The following is a 15,211-nucleotide window of genomic DNA, read 5'->3' as shown; positions in this document are numbered from 1 at the left end:
TTGTACATTTTTAAACACATGAACACATGAAGTACTTAACAATCAGCAGTTACCCATTTAAATTCCATAATGTAGCATCATCAAAATAAATCTCTTCCGTTAACATCAACATTTCAATTTAAGGAGACATTCTTAGGAGGTGTAGTATAAATGAACCTTAATAAAATGTGATTATAAAATTGAAACCATAACCTAACTAACCGGTGGTTTCTTTAAATTGCTTCTCTACTATATGAAAGTTACTGTTTCACTTAATCCATACTGAAATAAATTTTACACTTAACCAGCTTCAGTAATTAAATTCTATTTAATTTCTATTCTATGCCCCCAAAATAAAAATCATTAGGCAAAAATGCTGCCTACTACATTTTAACATATTTTTCACCTCTTCAGCCACTACATTATCTGTATTGTTAACATAAATCATACTATTAAAATTGCTGTGTACATTGACTAGTTATGTCCTCCTATAAAGTAATACATAAAGCTACACCACAAGAAATTTACTATATACTACATCATCATTTCCCAGCTCCATTTATCTGAACAGAGTAATTTGTGAACACGCACATGGCCGAAACAACGGTGGTGGTTTCTGCAATTTAATTTGTCCTTTATTCATTATTACAAGAGTATGACATTTGTACTGCTTGGAAGAACAATGAAGTGTGAATTCATTACAATGATTCCCATTCATATGGAAGCCTAGATCTTGTCTTGCCTACTACACCAATAGCTTCTTCTGTAAAATAAGAAACATTTCAGAGGCTAACGGAGCAAGCACCACGTATTCTACTGGTCCAAGAAGATTTACCTGTGGGATGTAGCTAACACATATGTGGCCACAACAGATGACAACAATAAAGTTAAAATCATTGTCTTTCCTTGCTCTTTTAAAATACAAATGTGTTTTTCCTTCAGTAAACATGTGAAAAACACTAATGTTTAGCTGGTTGCCAGTATTATCTGTGACTTTTATGAGCTACTATGAGAATAAAAAAACTGTTGTCAGACACAGCCATTCCACTCCCTTTGAAAATCTAGGCTGTGTAGGTACCTCTCTGAGCACACAGAAGATCACTTTAGTCTGTGCTATTTCTTATGACTCAATGAAAACAGCCAGTATCATCAAGACATGAAATAACCTGTATACTTAAGAGGTTGGAAGCAGACTTCAAACCAAGTACTGGCTCTTCTGAAATCACATCATATAAGGTGAGTTTCTCTAGCACATTCATTCTGGAAGGGAATTAAAATGTGGTATATATTTATCCCTACCAATCACACAAGTTGGGACTGCACCATGCTGTCTGGTTAATGTTTCAGGAACAAATTTTACAGTCACATTCTCAGAAAAACACAGTACATTACTTTCTTCCAATACACATGTAATAAAGAATTGGCTGTCTGATGGGAATTCTGCTTCTGTTCAAGCTAAATCACATCTAGTACTGGAGACAAACTGTTAATTTCTGGCAATCTTGGATAGGATTTTAGGTCTAAAAACTCATTCAGTGGATTACACACCTGTCAATACATTCATTTTTTCCATCTGTGACAGACACTTTGTGGGTGATGTTCTACATTTTATAAGTAATCTCTGAGCACTTCATTTCAATCTGCTAATATATATTTTTTAAATATCTTTAATGATATTTAACTGTTTCAGGACATATTCTGGAGATTATAACAAAACTCAGGCAGAGTACACTTCTCACAAAGAGAAAACATTATACAAGCATAGCATGAGTATTCAAAACATGTCACTCTCCTGATTCAAGTTTGCAAAAAGACCCAAAAAAATTGCAATACTACTCCTTTTACTTAAATTAGAGGTAATTAAACAATTGTTACTACAAAGTGTTGTTGTAAATCTTGATAAAAATGATTCTGAAATATTGCCAAGCAGTATTTTGTAACGGCAGTAGACATAAATAGGACACAAGCAATAGAATATCTATACCAAAAGAATCTAAACCCATAAATTAATTTTAGTATTAAATATCACTGCACAATGCTAGGTAGCAGTTTCCATAAAATAAGTGCAAAACTGCACTTCAAAAAAAAAGCTTCATTCAGATTTTCCACTTAAATGGTAGGATATTATCACTTGAAGAGGAAAAGTAACCTTAAACAGATCAAATCATGGAAGCAGTCAAGAAGTGTTGAATCTTTGGGAAGTTCATTTCAGGAGTAAAAATGAACATTCTTTCATGCAAACTTCATTTGCATGTGCTGAAAGTATCAGTATAGGATGATCACATAAGATAAACAGATCTTCTTTCAAAATAATAATTATATACCCCCTCTGCTTTACTTGACTATCTTTACTTAGCTAATCATGCCTGTAGGCGTCCATATACTATAGGATTTCTAATGTCGCAGAACCCTTTAAAACTAAGATGCAACTTCTGTTAACACATCAACATTTATCTTCTATAGTGTTAGAATTTGACACCAAAGTACAGGACATTCAAACTGAACAGATGATAAAGTTGTCATAGTATTAATTCCTTACACTGCAAAACCCAGGTAAAAAATGGAATGGGGGAGTTTAACTTTTAACACTTTCAGCACATCTGAGAAGGTTCAGTTTCATATGCGTCACCTTTCCTCACTACCACCACCATACCAATGACAGCTTCTGAGAAATACTGAGCTATTTTTTTGAACAGTGGGTATGACATACCAGTGTATCCAACTTATTTTATGTGCTGCTTATAATTTTATTACAGCCAACCTAATCCTGATGATTAATTTTACTGGAAAACATTAGTAGATGGTCAGAAATACACCTGGTTTATGCCTCACCAATCATTCAATGCCTTATTTCTCATGGTTTTCTTCTAATAAAAAAAGTTGTTATTTTTTCTTCTTGAAAAAAAAGTAAAAAAATTTGCATTTCAGTTAGTCATTTTAAACAAATGAAAGCATGATATGCCCCTCCTCAAAAACAATTGTAAGAAAAAATTTACAAAACAAAAGTAAACCAAGTGAAACTTTTAACCAAATGCAATTAAGACGAAGTACAAGAAATTAAAGATCTTTTAGACTTCGCTTCCTGTAGACAAATACCCCAAAGGTAACTAGTATAAGCATGATTCTATGTTACACTCAACTCTTCAAAAAATAAAACTGAGTTACATGCAAATAACTTCTCTAAAAGTACCATGAGAAAGCTTAGATCATTTTAAAAGTGTAGGCAAAAGGAAAATTATTTGTTTACCTTTCCGTTTCAGAACAATCTCTCCTCTCCCTCAGCTTTCCTGACAGATGCATATTCAGGTTTCAATTAGCCATTCAGATAATGAGTCGTATGTTTACACAAATCTCATGGTAAAACTCAATTTATGAACATAACACATGTATAAAGACTAGAAATGAAAAATAGGCACATATAGAGGCTACAAATGAAAGATATCAGGTGAAACAGGTCTGTTACTTGTCGACAGACATTTAAACTCCTACCGAGCATTTTCAAAGCCAATAGAACATGCATAGTCCAGTGGCCTCTTATCCTCTAGAGCTTGAATTTATAAAAAAAAAAGTCATTCTTCACTTGGAAAAATCTCTTTTGAAATAGAATGGCCTCCAACAACCTTAGAGTTCTCTCAGTGTTCAGCTTTATGGTTCTTATAAATCAATCACTGGTGATCAAAAAACAAGACTCACAAAACACACAAGAGATTTAATTCATTGAGTTCTAAATTCCTAGAAATAAACAGAAATAATTACATGTTCAGAATAAATTGAGCTGTAACCATGCATTAGTGACCAACTTCTCCATAATGCTGCATCAAGAATGGCTGGTTTATGGAAATGCCCAGTGCTGGAAGGAAGGAAAAAATGAGGCTGCCTCTTTCCCAAAATCCTGCAGAACAGTCTGCAAAAAGGAACTTACACAAATCAGAGAACATGGAGACATAATGTCCTAAAGGCATACTATCTCACTTTTTAGTCCTTACATTAAATCACATTCAGGTAGAATCCCCACAGTCCCAGATATGAAATAATCCATTTTAGGGGTTTTTTTACAGCAAAACTAAAGGCAATGACTTTATTATATGCATGAAACTACAAGGTCACCTACCATTCAAGGGCAAGAGTAAATATTCAACTAATGAAAAGATACCTGAAATTCATCTTTATTTTGGAATTAGCTTCTTGTACTCTTTTGATATCCATAAATAAACCTGAACAATGTGATTCTGGACTCCCCACCCCCAGTTCAGATATGTTTTGGTTGACAGACACTGTACAGTGGTCTAGCACCTATTCCAATCTGAATACACAAAGACTGCAACAGTTTTTCTGAAATTCCTGAAATAACAACACATGAGGTAATACAGTTTTTAGGAAAGCATAATGAAAGTGATTCTGTGTAAAAATAATAAGAGTACCATACCCTATATGAATAATAATATTTAAAATATTTATTTTTTAAAAAGGGCTACCACAATGCATAGAGATTGCATTCCTTAAAAAAAAAACCACCACAGAACAAGCAAACACACAGAAAACTGACTAAATTAAAATGAAATCTTTGGTCCTGCAGTTTTGGTTCACTTTTTTTTTAAAAATCCTTAATATTATACATATGCAAATTCCCTGTGACTTCAGCATTCTAAAGATAAATAGGACTTTTCATGTGAAGAAATTTAAACAAAACAATTTAGAGAAGAACTTTTTCTTTAGGATGCAAAGTATTTTGATTTATTCAAATGTAAAAAAACACATTTCATCTGCATCTGCTATTTGTTTTTCATTTTCTACAGAATAAACTTAAAAGAAAAATCAGACTTGCAGTAAAACAGCAAGAATCTGAACTTAGAATAAGTCCATTTAGTTACTGAGGTAGAAAATACAGCAAAGTCAACTAAACCCTGCGACATTGCTGTTTGAAAGGTGATTTGAGTGCTCACAGGGATAACAAGTACATACACAGCATGTAATAAAAAAACCTGTATCCTTCATAAAACTGACTGCCTGACAGAACTCATTCAGTACTTGAACAATCTCAGCCAAGACTCTACAGCTATTATTGATAACAAAATCTTTCCAACAGCAATCATACACAACCTTCCACACAAACGCCGCAGCACAGACCATTCATGGTGCAAACAGAAGGCAAAAGATAAGACAGCTACTTTAACCATTTCCTTCAAGCTGATGGAAAATAGGAAGTTCATAACAAACAGAAGACTGAGAACAGAAACCTAAGTCTTCTCAAGAAGCTAAAGACAGCAGGACATCATGGCTCTCTTTTTATGAAACTAAAACTCTGACTTCTCTTCAAGCATAAATGAAACTTGAGAAAGGCAGTCCTTGCTTTTACAGTTTGGGGTAAGGGTAAAAAAAAAACAAAACAAAAACCAAATAAACAAACAAACAAACAAAAAAACCACCCACCTGCAGCAATCTCCAAGCAGAATGACCTGCATAACACCCCTCAACTGTGGAACAGTTTTTATAAACTCTAATTGATAAGCAGCAGGATTTCCAACTTTTCCAACTTATCAGTTGACTGTTAACATAGAAGTTGTGAATGATCTGAGAACTGAAGCTCAGAAATTTCTGTTACCATATTATATACTTAGTATACTTATACTATTCCTATATAAGGAATAAAAAACCCAACTTGATCCATGTAATTGAGTGTTTGATCAAAATTATACATGCATTTAATACCTAAACAAATTGTACCAAAAGGCAGCAAATATTTTTAAATAACATTGAAAAGACTTAATAAAACACTATGGCTTGTAACACAAAGCTTCAAACACCTCACTGAGCTTCTGTAGTACATGTGGTTGCAACTCTAAACTACAGATTCTCCTTTCAACTGCATGGTTAGGCAGAAGCAAAGTCTTTACTGAAAACAGGTAGAGAAAAGCCATTTACATGTGGGTTTGTTTAATTTATAGTAAAACTGATAAAAGCCTATAAACATGCATTGAATTGCCCAGCACATAAATCTCTAATCCAGCTCCCTAGAAGTGAGATTGGTAAGACTGATGTAAAGGATATTATCCTATTAAAATTTGACATGAACAACATTACTGTTTGTGATGAGCAAGCATTTAACAGTTAATTATGCAAAATTTACACTGAGCTTAATAATGAAAAAAAAAATCTGCAAATCTGACAAGTGACTACCACATTTAAATTGGATAACCCTCAAGAAACAGCTCCTTCTTTTAGAAGGTATTATAGAAAAAATTCATCTTAAACTCAAAAGCGCAACCAACAGAAACTCCATTTGAGAACAAAATATATTTGAGTACATATAAACAGGAGTTTTATTATTTGTCAAGATTCATCTCATCTAACCTTAAACAGCTGATGCATTTTAGATATCAATTGTGCAAGGGGGAGTCTGGCTTTTTATACAGATACTTTGCATAGAGTTTACAATTTTATTTACTAGAAGGGAAAAAAAAAAAAAAAGCTTTGAACAGAATATCTTCCCTACAGGCTGCTTCTTCCTCCCTTTCAGAGATTCTAATTCCTCTTCTGTGTGTCTTAGTAAGGGCACAGTCCTCGTCCTTGCCCAATCCACACTCTTCCTATATTGCTTTAAATGGCCAGAGAGTACCTAATTGTATCAGATCACTGCTCCATAAAGAATTCCCTGGAACACAGTGGTCTCCTTTTAAACCCAGATGCAAGAGAAGCAGCACTGGGTTGGGAACAAGCCTGCAGCTGGGAGGGGACCATTAGCATGAGAAAAATTGCATGGAGCAGTACACAGACATCTCCATAACAGTGGTTCAAAGAACATCCCTCCAGGCTAATTAAAACAGGTACTTGCAGTCTGCCATTGCTGGTAGGAGTACTCAAGTAGGACTAGCAGCCAGTTCTCTAGATAAACCTTTAAACCAAATCATTCCACATCATACTTGTCCATCTCTTGATGCTTTTTTCCCTTCCATATACCTCTGCATGGAAACTGAAAACTCACTTCCCAACTCAAACCTAACATACTCCCATTTCCCTCTATGACATGTCTCTGTTTTGCTCAGTGACCTCTGGTTCTACTTGACTTGCTCAGCATTCAGAATCCTCACAGCAGGCACAAGGAGCAGAGCCGGATGAGCTGACAGGAGCCACTGCTACACACAGGCAATTAACTTGCAGAAACCATTCTTAGCAGGCACTTCCCATTGTTCAGATAAGCATGTGCACACTTTTAGCTGTGAACAGCTGCCCCTGTGATGCTGCCCAGGATAACACAGTTTGGAAATCTTTGTGTGCCCAAAGACATCATTCAAGCACCCGAGCAACTTAAGACAAGTAGAGAAAATTCAGAGTTAACTCCCTGTACAGTGTACTTTCAAGTTGGTGGCTTTGTGCTAAATCTAAAAAATTATTCCATATTTTTACAAGAGAAACAAAACTTTTAAAGGTTAGTAGCTGCTCTGTTAAGTGACTCATACTATGCATATGTTATACGTTTTCCTATATTGCAGTATTATAATCTAATTATACTGAAAACTTTTTGGTAGGTATTAATGCTGTTAGCTTAACATTAGTGCTTGCAGTTCCTAATCTTCAGGTGTTCCTTTTATTTTTAGACTAAGATTTGCTAAAAGCTCAACATATTGTCTCAAGTCTTTATGGAAAAGTCAGCTGAAACTTGAGCATGCTAATGACATTGACTGAACACACAGAAAGAAGTTATCTACTACTCAGCGTCGTCATTGGAGGGAAGGTGACTAAGTAGCAGTTTCAGGTTTCTCTTGCAGCTTCTCTTACTGAAATGAATGTAGGTAAGCACAGAAAAAGATGCATTCTAAGATCATCTTTGAAGTGTGGGTATTTTGATTAAACAACTGTCCACTCACATGCCTGTTTACTAAGAGGTAAACTTCCAGTCCCAACTCTTTCTCTACAAAGACACACTTCCCCAGGATAAAAGGCAGAAGACCATAGTCTGAATCTCCTCAGTAGGTTGTTAAGCTGGAGCACAATAGTAGGATTTTTTCATGTCAGAAATCTCAGGAGGTCTCTAGCCTAAACTCCTCCTCAAAGCAGATTCAGCTGTAAGATCAAACAGAGCTGTATTTTCTTGGAATTTGAACACCTTTAAGGACACAACCTCCCTGTGTACTTGCTCCACCATCTGACCATCCTCATGGGAAAAAAAAATTATGCTCATGACCATTCTAAACCTCTTATTGAAAGTTATGACAGCTTTATCCCATCCTCCCACTACACACCCCTGTCAAGAACCTGTCTGTTTTCTCAGCAATATCCCTCCAGCCACTGGGGGGCTGCTGTTGGTCTCCTGCTGTGAAGTCACCTTTTCTCCAAGTTGCACAAGCTCAACTCCCTCAGCCTGTCCTTGCAGGACAAGTGCTCCAGCCCTAACAAGTGTGACAGCCTCCACTGAACTTACTTCAGTTTACAAATAGCTTTCCCATATTGAGGGCCCCAAACCTGGATGCAGTAATTAGATGGGATCAGTAAAGGGGAATGACCACTTGCCTTGATCTACTGGCTGTGTGCCAGATGGTCACCTTCACTACCAGAGCCCACTGCTGGCTTACATCCTCTTTCTGTCTGCCTGTATCCCAGGGCCTTTCCCACAGAGCTGCTCCTCTCAGCTCCTTCATACCCAAATAAATTTCATACATTTATGAAATATATGAATAAAAGCACCTTCATATGCTATAATTTTCCCTTCAGCTCAGAAAAAATTATTGGCATCTCATACCACAAAGGAAAAATAGGCTTTGTGAGTCAGACACATTAGCAGATGTGGGGTTAATTTTTTTTTCTTGTCACTCTACTTTCATTCTCCTATTTGCTACAACATTATCCAAATTTCAGAGAGCATTCAAATGACTAAAATCTTCTCAGACCATCAATAGAATTAAAAGGTCGACAGACTACCTAACGTTCCAAGACCTTGACAATGTGATCTGTTTAAAAAGGAAGCAAGAGAAGTTCAAGGTGGAAGAGAAATTAAACTGGTTTTCTGCATTTGTGATGATTGCACAAAACTGCAGATGTTCACATGCTTCATGAAGAGAGCTACAAGATCTACCTTAAAATGAAGCATCTGTAGGAGAGGTCAAAGAACCATTATACAATATGAACAGTAACAAGTTACTTGAGTTTGGACAAGCATCTTCTCAAAATTTCTACAAGATCTCGGGGATACAACAACTAGTAACAGTGTCACATGAACTCTAATCCATTTGTTTTATACCTAGGGGTGTGAAGGAGGGAATGTGGACAACTAAGCATTGTCAAGGCTCACAGCTATACTAGCCAAATTAGTAGGGACAGATCAGCAGGCCTTTTAAAAAGAAAAATCACACCTCACATAATTACTGAAGTTCTTCAAAAAGATCATAGAGATACATAAGGAAGCTCAAGGTGACAGCTTATTGGGTCTCTAATGGGCTTTAAATAAGATTTAACAAAACTAAGAAATAACAAGAGGCAAGATCTTCTGCATGGATAGACAGAAGATGGTATGATTCAGCATGGTTGTTCCTATAGTGGTGGGCTAAGTTTTGAAAATGATTTCAACACTCAACCATGTTACATTGCCTAACAGGACTGTTCTACACAACAGTACACAAATGGTTCATTCATTATTGCTTCACAAAGCAAATGTAACATCAGAAAATTTATTCTGATGAACTACAATTAATAGCTTTATTTTAAATAATAGGAAATAGTTACTATAAATTGTATTAGCTTTCTTGAAAATACAATTTAGTACTTCTTTAGTTTGGTTGGGGTATTTTTAGACAGAGTATTACTGCAAATAGTTTCACTAGACTTCCATATCATGACAACAAAGCAGTCAACATAAAGTTTTTTGTTAGGTTTATTTAGAAAATATCTTTTGCTGCAGAAGTTTTAATAGAGGTTTGACAGAGAAACAATTATTGGCCTTTTTTGCCTTTGTTGCAGCCTCTCCACAACCCTATGAATAAATGAAAGTAAGCATTACTTAAGAAATTACTGAGATTACTGTAAGCAATTGGCTTCCCTATCTGCAACACCACTTTGACTGTATTTGTTTAGCTAAGCTGCCGTGCATTTTACTTTGTGTAAGCGCGTTGACATTTTGTGACAACTACAATTAGGCCTGCGATAGCATGCAGGAGGCAGAAAGAGCAGTGCAGGCATATGACAGAAACTATTACGCATTACATGAAATCCTGCAGAGCAAAAAATTCCCACTTACTCCCATTCTTAAGCATTATCCTACTTGCTAAATGATATCCTTAATGCTATGCCAGCACTTTTCTCTGTCATTCTCTGCTTGTTAGTGAACCATGTAAGACAACCTGCCACTGCGTCAGTAGTTCCACTGCTGAGCCATACTGGTTGAAACGCCAGAATTTAAAAACATTTGGATTTTAAAGTTGTGAGATGAGGGGGAAAAAAAAAATAAAAATCAATGTTACATAAAAGTCTACCATGTATCTAAACTGATTTGTCTTGGTGGAATTTCCCTGTACACAAAACAGGACTAAATAAAAGCTGTTAAAGGTGACAAGAATTTGATCATTTTCAGAACAATTTATAAAAGTACGCCTTGTAACCAAATAACAATGGTAATAATTACTCGCCCAAAGCAAAACTCTATAGGTTTTTTTCTTGCTTGTTTGGGGTTTTCAGTTTTGTTTGCTGAACTTAGTCACACATTTTAGAAGCTGTTGTTTAAATACAGTAGGTGCATGCACCAGACAGCAGCTTCTGGCTATCACATGCAGAGAACTGGGTACCTTGCTCCTGTACTGTAGAGATGCTTGAAAGAAGATGCTTGTCCAAATTCATGCTTTTGGTTCTCAGAGAGAAACCTTTTTATTCTTGCTTTGCACAGATGAGGAGAATGTCTCCAGTGTGGGGTAACAGATTTGAAAATAAACTGCTACATCCACAGAATAAGCCACTGAAGAAAGTGTTTTTAAAACAAAGGACCTTCTTCAGTATCCTATTAGGCAAAATCTAAGTCAATGCTGTAGAACACAGTCTCCTGTTCTCTAGTGTCTTAAAAGAAACTAAAAACTCAATCTTCAAACTAGAGTCTAGACAAACTGGAACACTTGGCACTGGGGGGAAGGAAGGGTTTCACACAACCATAACATCATTCAAATCTGACAACTTTTACTCCCACGTTTTATTCCCAAGGATGTTGATAACAAAAGTGGTAAGAGACTGCTCAAAGCAATCTGGTCTGGTCTCTCTCCAAAGTTACAGTCTTCACTAAATGTGTGATCTAGGTGATTTAGCTAAACCATTACAAACAAAAGGGGCAAAGAAATACAAGGTATATGCATTTTGAACCAAATTTTAACTTTGTTTATACTTGTTTACTGCAATTGTGTAAAGAATTTATGATTCAATACATCTCTAAAGTGGAAAAACAGTTGAATCTGGAATATCTCATTATGCATATTGATTTTAATAAAACTGTTTGTCTTTTGAAAGTAAATGAAAGTTCTTTTCATTTCAAAAATTAAAGAGAAATATAAAGTTATCCAATACACCCATGGGGCAGGGGGAAAAAGGTATGCTGCATTATCCAAAGCCTAAACACCCGGTTTTGGAGAACATTTTATTCAATAACACAAAAATGGTAACATCAATGCATGGAAAAAAAAAATCTATTCCTACAAAAAAATGCATATATTTCTCCAATAAACACTAAGAAAACCCCATCATCACCAAAAAACCAGTAGTCCATTCAGACAGAACATAAGTTATCATGGTATGGAAAAAGTGCAAGCAATTTGAATTTTTAATCTATTAGAATACATCAACGTATTTACATCAAAATAACTTAGTGGTTCCAGGACTCTTTTTTTATTTTTCAGCCCTGTTGTGACTGGTCTTCTGGAATCTGAACTGGCAGAATTGGTGTGTCTTCAGTCATTTGAATTGGATTTATATGTCAGTAACTTTGAAAATATAACAACTGATGGTGTGTGAATCTTCAGGTTTTTTAATTTTTTTTTTTTTAAATGAGTTTGGGGATTTTCTGTAAACATAAAATACACCTATCAATCACCTTCAAAAAGTTATTCTTCCTTTACATTAGAGGACAAATTTTATGTGTGAATAAATTTAGCAGTGTCTTCTCTTTCTTTATACTATACTATTATTAGATGATATAAAACCTGATTTTTCCTAATTGACTTGAAGTTGTCTAAATTTTTTCTTTTGATATAAGATGATTTGCTCTAACTTTTAGTTTTAAAGAGTCATACATTATAGCATAAAAATTTGGAGATACAGTTCATTATCCACTTCTAACAGTACAGGCTGAAATCTACATAAAGATTCAAAATCTTCACAAAATCCCATAAAATCCAAATATAATTATTTTTACTCTATTAATTTTAAAAATCATTTAGATTTGTTTTCATGAATGAAAAGACTTGACAGTGAATGGATTAGCTTCCAGGCCATCAGCTTACATAAAGAAACAGCAACAGCTGAATCATCTTTTGGTTTTCCCTGGAGGTCAGAGGGCTATGGAAACACTTAGATAACAATCAGTCAAAACTACCATAATTCAGACATTTTTATCCTCCTAAAACCAAATCCTTTTTTCCACCATCCACTTGAAATAACTGCAGATTAATCCAGCTAACCCGCTCCAGTGCTCTGTGTACCAACAGATCCTTGATTTGTGGGCTTGGTGTTTTTAAACTTTGATGGATTATTATTTCCTTCTAAAGACAGCAAGAAAACTGCATCACTTATTGCGTTTTGGGGATTAACAGGGTGTGAGAAAAAGAAGACAGTAACATAGTGAAATCGTGTGTTCATGATGTAAGAGAGATGATCTACTCATTTAACTAAATTAAGTATTTAACACAGAATGTTAAGCTCCATAAGAACTTAGTAATTCACTTTTTAATAAATATGGAATTTAACTTTAGGAAAAAAAAATCAAATAACTAAAATTTCAACAGAAAAAACATTTACTTTATATGTAATATTCACTATTTCATAATTAGGCTCTTTCTTTAGTAATTTAAGTAAGCAGAACTCAGCAGGAAAAGACTTCCTGTCTGGCAGACAACCCCAGCTTATCCTGAAAACCTTACAGTTCAACCAACTACTTCAGAATCACATCAGTACTTCCTGGCTACTTGATACACACACTGAGATAGTCCTTTTCTTTTAGCCCTCCGGCAAGCTTTCCTCTTGAGCATATGAATGTCTACATAAATATTTTTTTCTTTATGACAGGTACGTTTTACAGCAAGAATAGCAGTGTACACCTTATAAACAAATCTGGAAATGACTTCTTATAGTTTATTTCTGGTTATTAAAAGTCAAAATAATAATGTAGGTGATCTACTAGAGACCATTCATGGTAAAATAATCTGCCATTTGCCAGAAATCAAATTCTTCTTGTTTTATAAAAATTATCTCATTTCATACGTTTATTAAATAAGCTCTGTAGAAATTGGAAATAATGGCTTGTTTTTAATTAAAAAAGTATACAGCAAAAAAAAAAAGCAGCCCACAATGAACAGAAAACACATTTAAGGTTACAAATATATATATTCAGAACTCCTTGGACTTATTGCAAGTGATACTCTTCTCACATAATCTTTTCTCATTAAGGAATAAATATCAAGATTCTTGAAAATAGTATTATCTACATCTGGATGCTTCTGAGGAAGCTTTCTTCTTTTGTTAGCACTCAATATAGAGTGGGAATTACGCTGATGAAACCAACTCATTTTAAAATTTACTAAGTAAATATAACTGCAGACATAAGACACAGGTGCTCACGGTTCTTTAATGTCATCCAAACACTAAATAAATATTGTATTTGAAATTTTGTTTAAAATAACAGTTCCCATGTAGCAAAATACTAAGGTACAGGTAGTAGTGCTAGATTATAAATAAATAATATAAAATTTAAAAATCATCAGCGATTTTAAAGCTATGCCAAGGCTAAAAACATTTGTTTCAAACATGCTACAAAACAGACAAGATGCTTTGATTAAAGACAGTATTTTAAAATAAGAAGACATGAAGAAATATCCTCTATGCATAGTCTGTTTAAAAAGAAGAGAAGAAATTTATTTTTCACTTATTTCACTACTGTATTATTATTACATAAAATCTTCTCTCTGTGCAGCCTATATTAAAGAACTAAGCAGACCATGCAATTATCAAATGCCTAAACTGCATTATGCACAAACTGAAAATGGACATTGTCTTTTCAACAGCTACTGAATTACCCTTTCCTTCTTTCTTTCTGATATCTAGCAATATTCATGAATTTCCTCAGACCTACCATTTTACTTTCTCTGCCTCTATGTACCAGTTTAGTTCAAGAGTCAGCATGAGCAATATTGCAAGACAAGAATTTTTACTTTTTTCACTAATCAAAGATCTTGTATTTACCTTCTGCAAGCATGTCTGGCACATCTGCTTGATATCTAGGTCCCACTCTGATTTCTCCCTTGTCTGCTAAAAGCGTTTTCAGTGATGGATCATATACCAGTGAATAAAAAAAAGTATCCTAAAAAAGAAGACACATTTGCAACAGCATAATACTCTTTAAAACTGAAGTTTTAATATTTCCTTTTGAAAATTTGCACACTTTACAGAACCCAGGTTCGGCACATAAATCCCATTTTTACATAACACAGATGTTTCATGAGTGCTTTTAAAAGGGTAATCAAAGCTTCTGTCTTTGCTAGGACTTATTTCAGAACTGAGCAATAATGAAAAGATTCATACACAAAAATATATCAATGGAAAAAAAATGTTAACTTTTTTCTGAATTTAATATGTTTCCACTCATAAGTATCTCTACTATATTGACTTCACATGATAAATTAGTCTCCAAACTCATTAAACACTGTGTAAACCTTCTCAGACATAAAAATAGGTATTGGCAAATCTGGTACAGTACCTAAAGTACAGTGCAAGTCCTGTTTTCAGAAACATTTTTACCAATTATCAGTGGTTTTGGTGTAGAAATTGAAAAATAAAGACATCCTAATTTCAGTTTAAAACCACTGTCTGCCTGATGTTATATCAAGAAACTCCAAAGAAAAATATGTTTATTCTAAAGGCATTTTGCACTATATTTTGCAATTATCTTTCAAGTTCTTGGGGTATTTTCTTCCCTTCTGGTAAAGCTAGGCATCCTAAGTACTTTCCACAGGAAATGAAAGCTGAGGAAATACTTTCCAAGTATTAAAAATTA

General features: G+C 34.6%; 1 protein-coding gene across 2 annotated transcripts in view; it reads right to left on the bottom strand.

Moving 5' to 3' along the window:
• The window catches only part of MTA3 (metastasis associated 1 family member 3), a 133,209-nt gene that overhangs the window by 81,807 nt on the left and 36,191 nt on the right, over window positions 1-15,211 (bottom strand). For both annotated transcript variants that reach the window (XM_032682889.1, XM_032682890.1), the window contains exon 6: window positions 14,401-14,518. In XM_032682889.1, the coding sequence (XP_032538780.1) occupies window positions 14,401-14,518 (118 nt within the window). The remainder of the gene's footprint in view (window positions 1-14,400; window positions 14,519-15,211) is intronic.

This window comes from Chiroxiphia lanceolata, chromosome 3, assembly GCF_009829145.1.
Source record: "Chiroxiphia lanceolata isolate bChiLan1 chromosome 3, bChiLan1.pri, whole genome shotgun sequence".
NCBI classification, from domain to species: domain Eukaryota; kingdom Metazoa; phylum Chordata; class Aves; order Passeriformes; family Pipridae; genus Chiroxiphia; species Chiroxiphia lanceolata.
The sequence above is the reverse complement of the archived record's forward strand: the minus strand, read 5'-3'. Positions and strand labels throughout refer to the sequence as shown.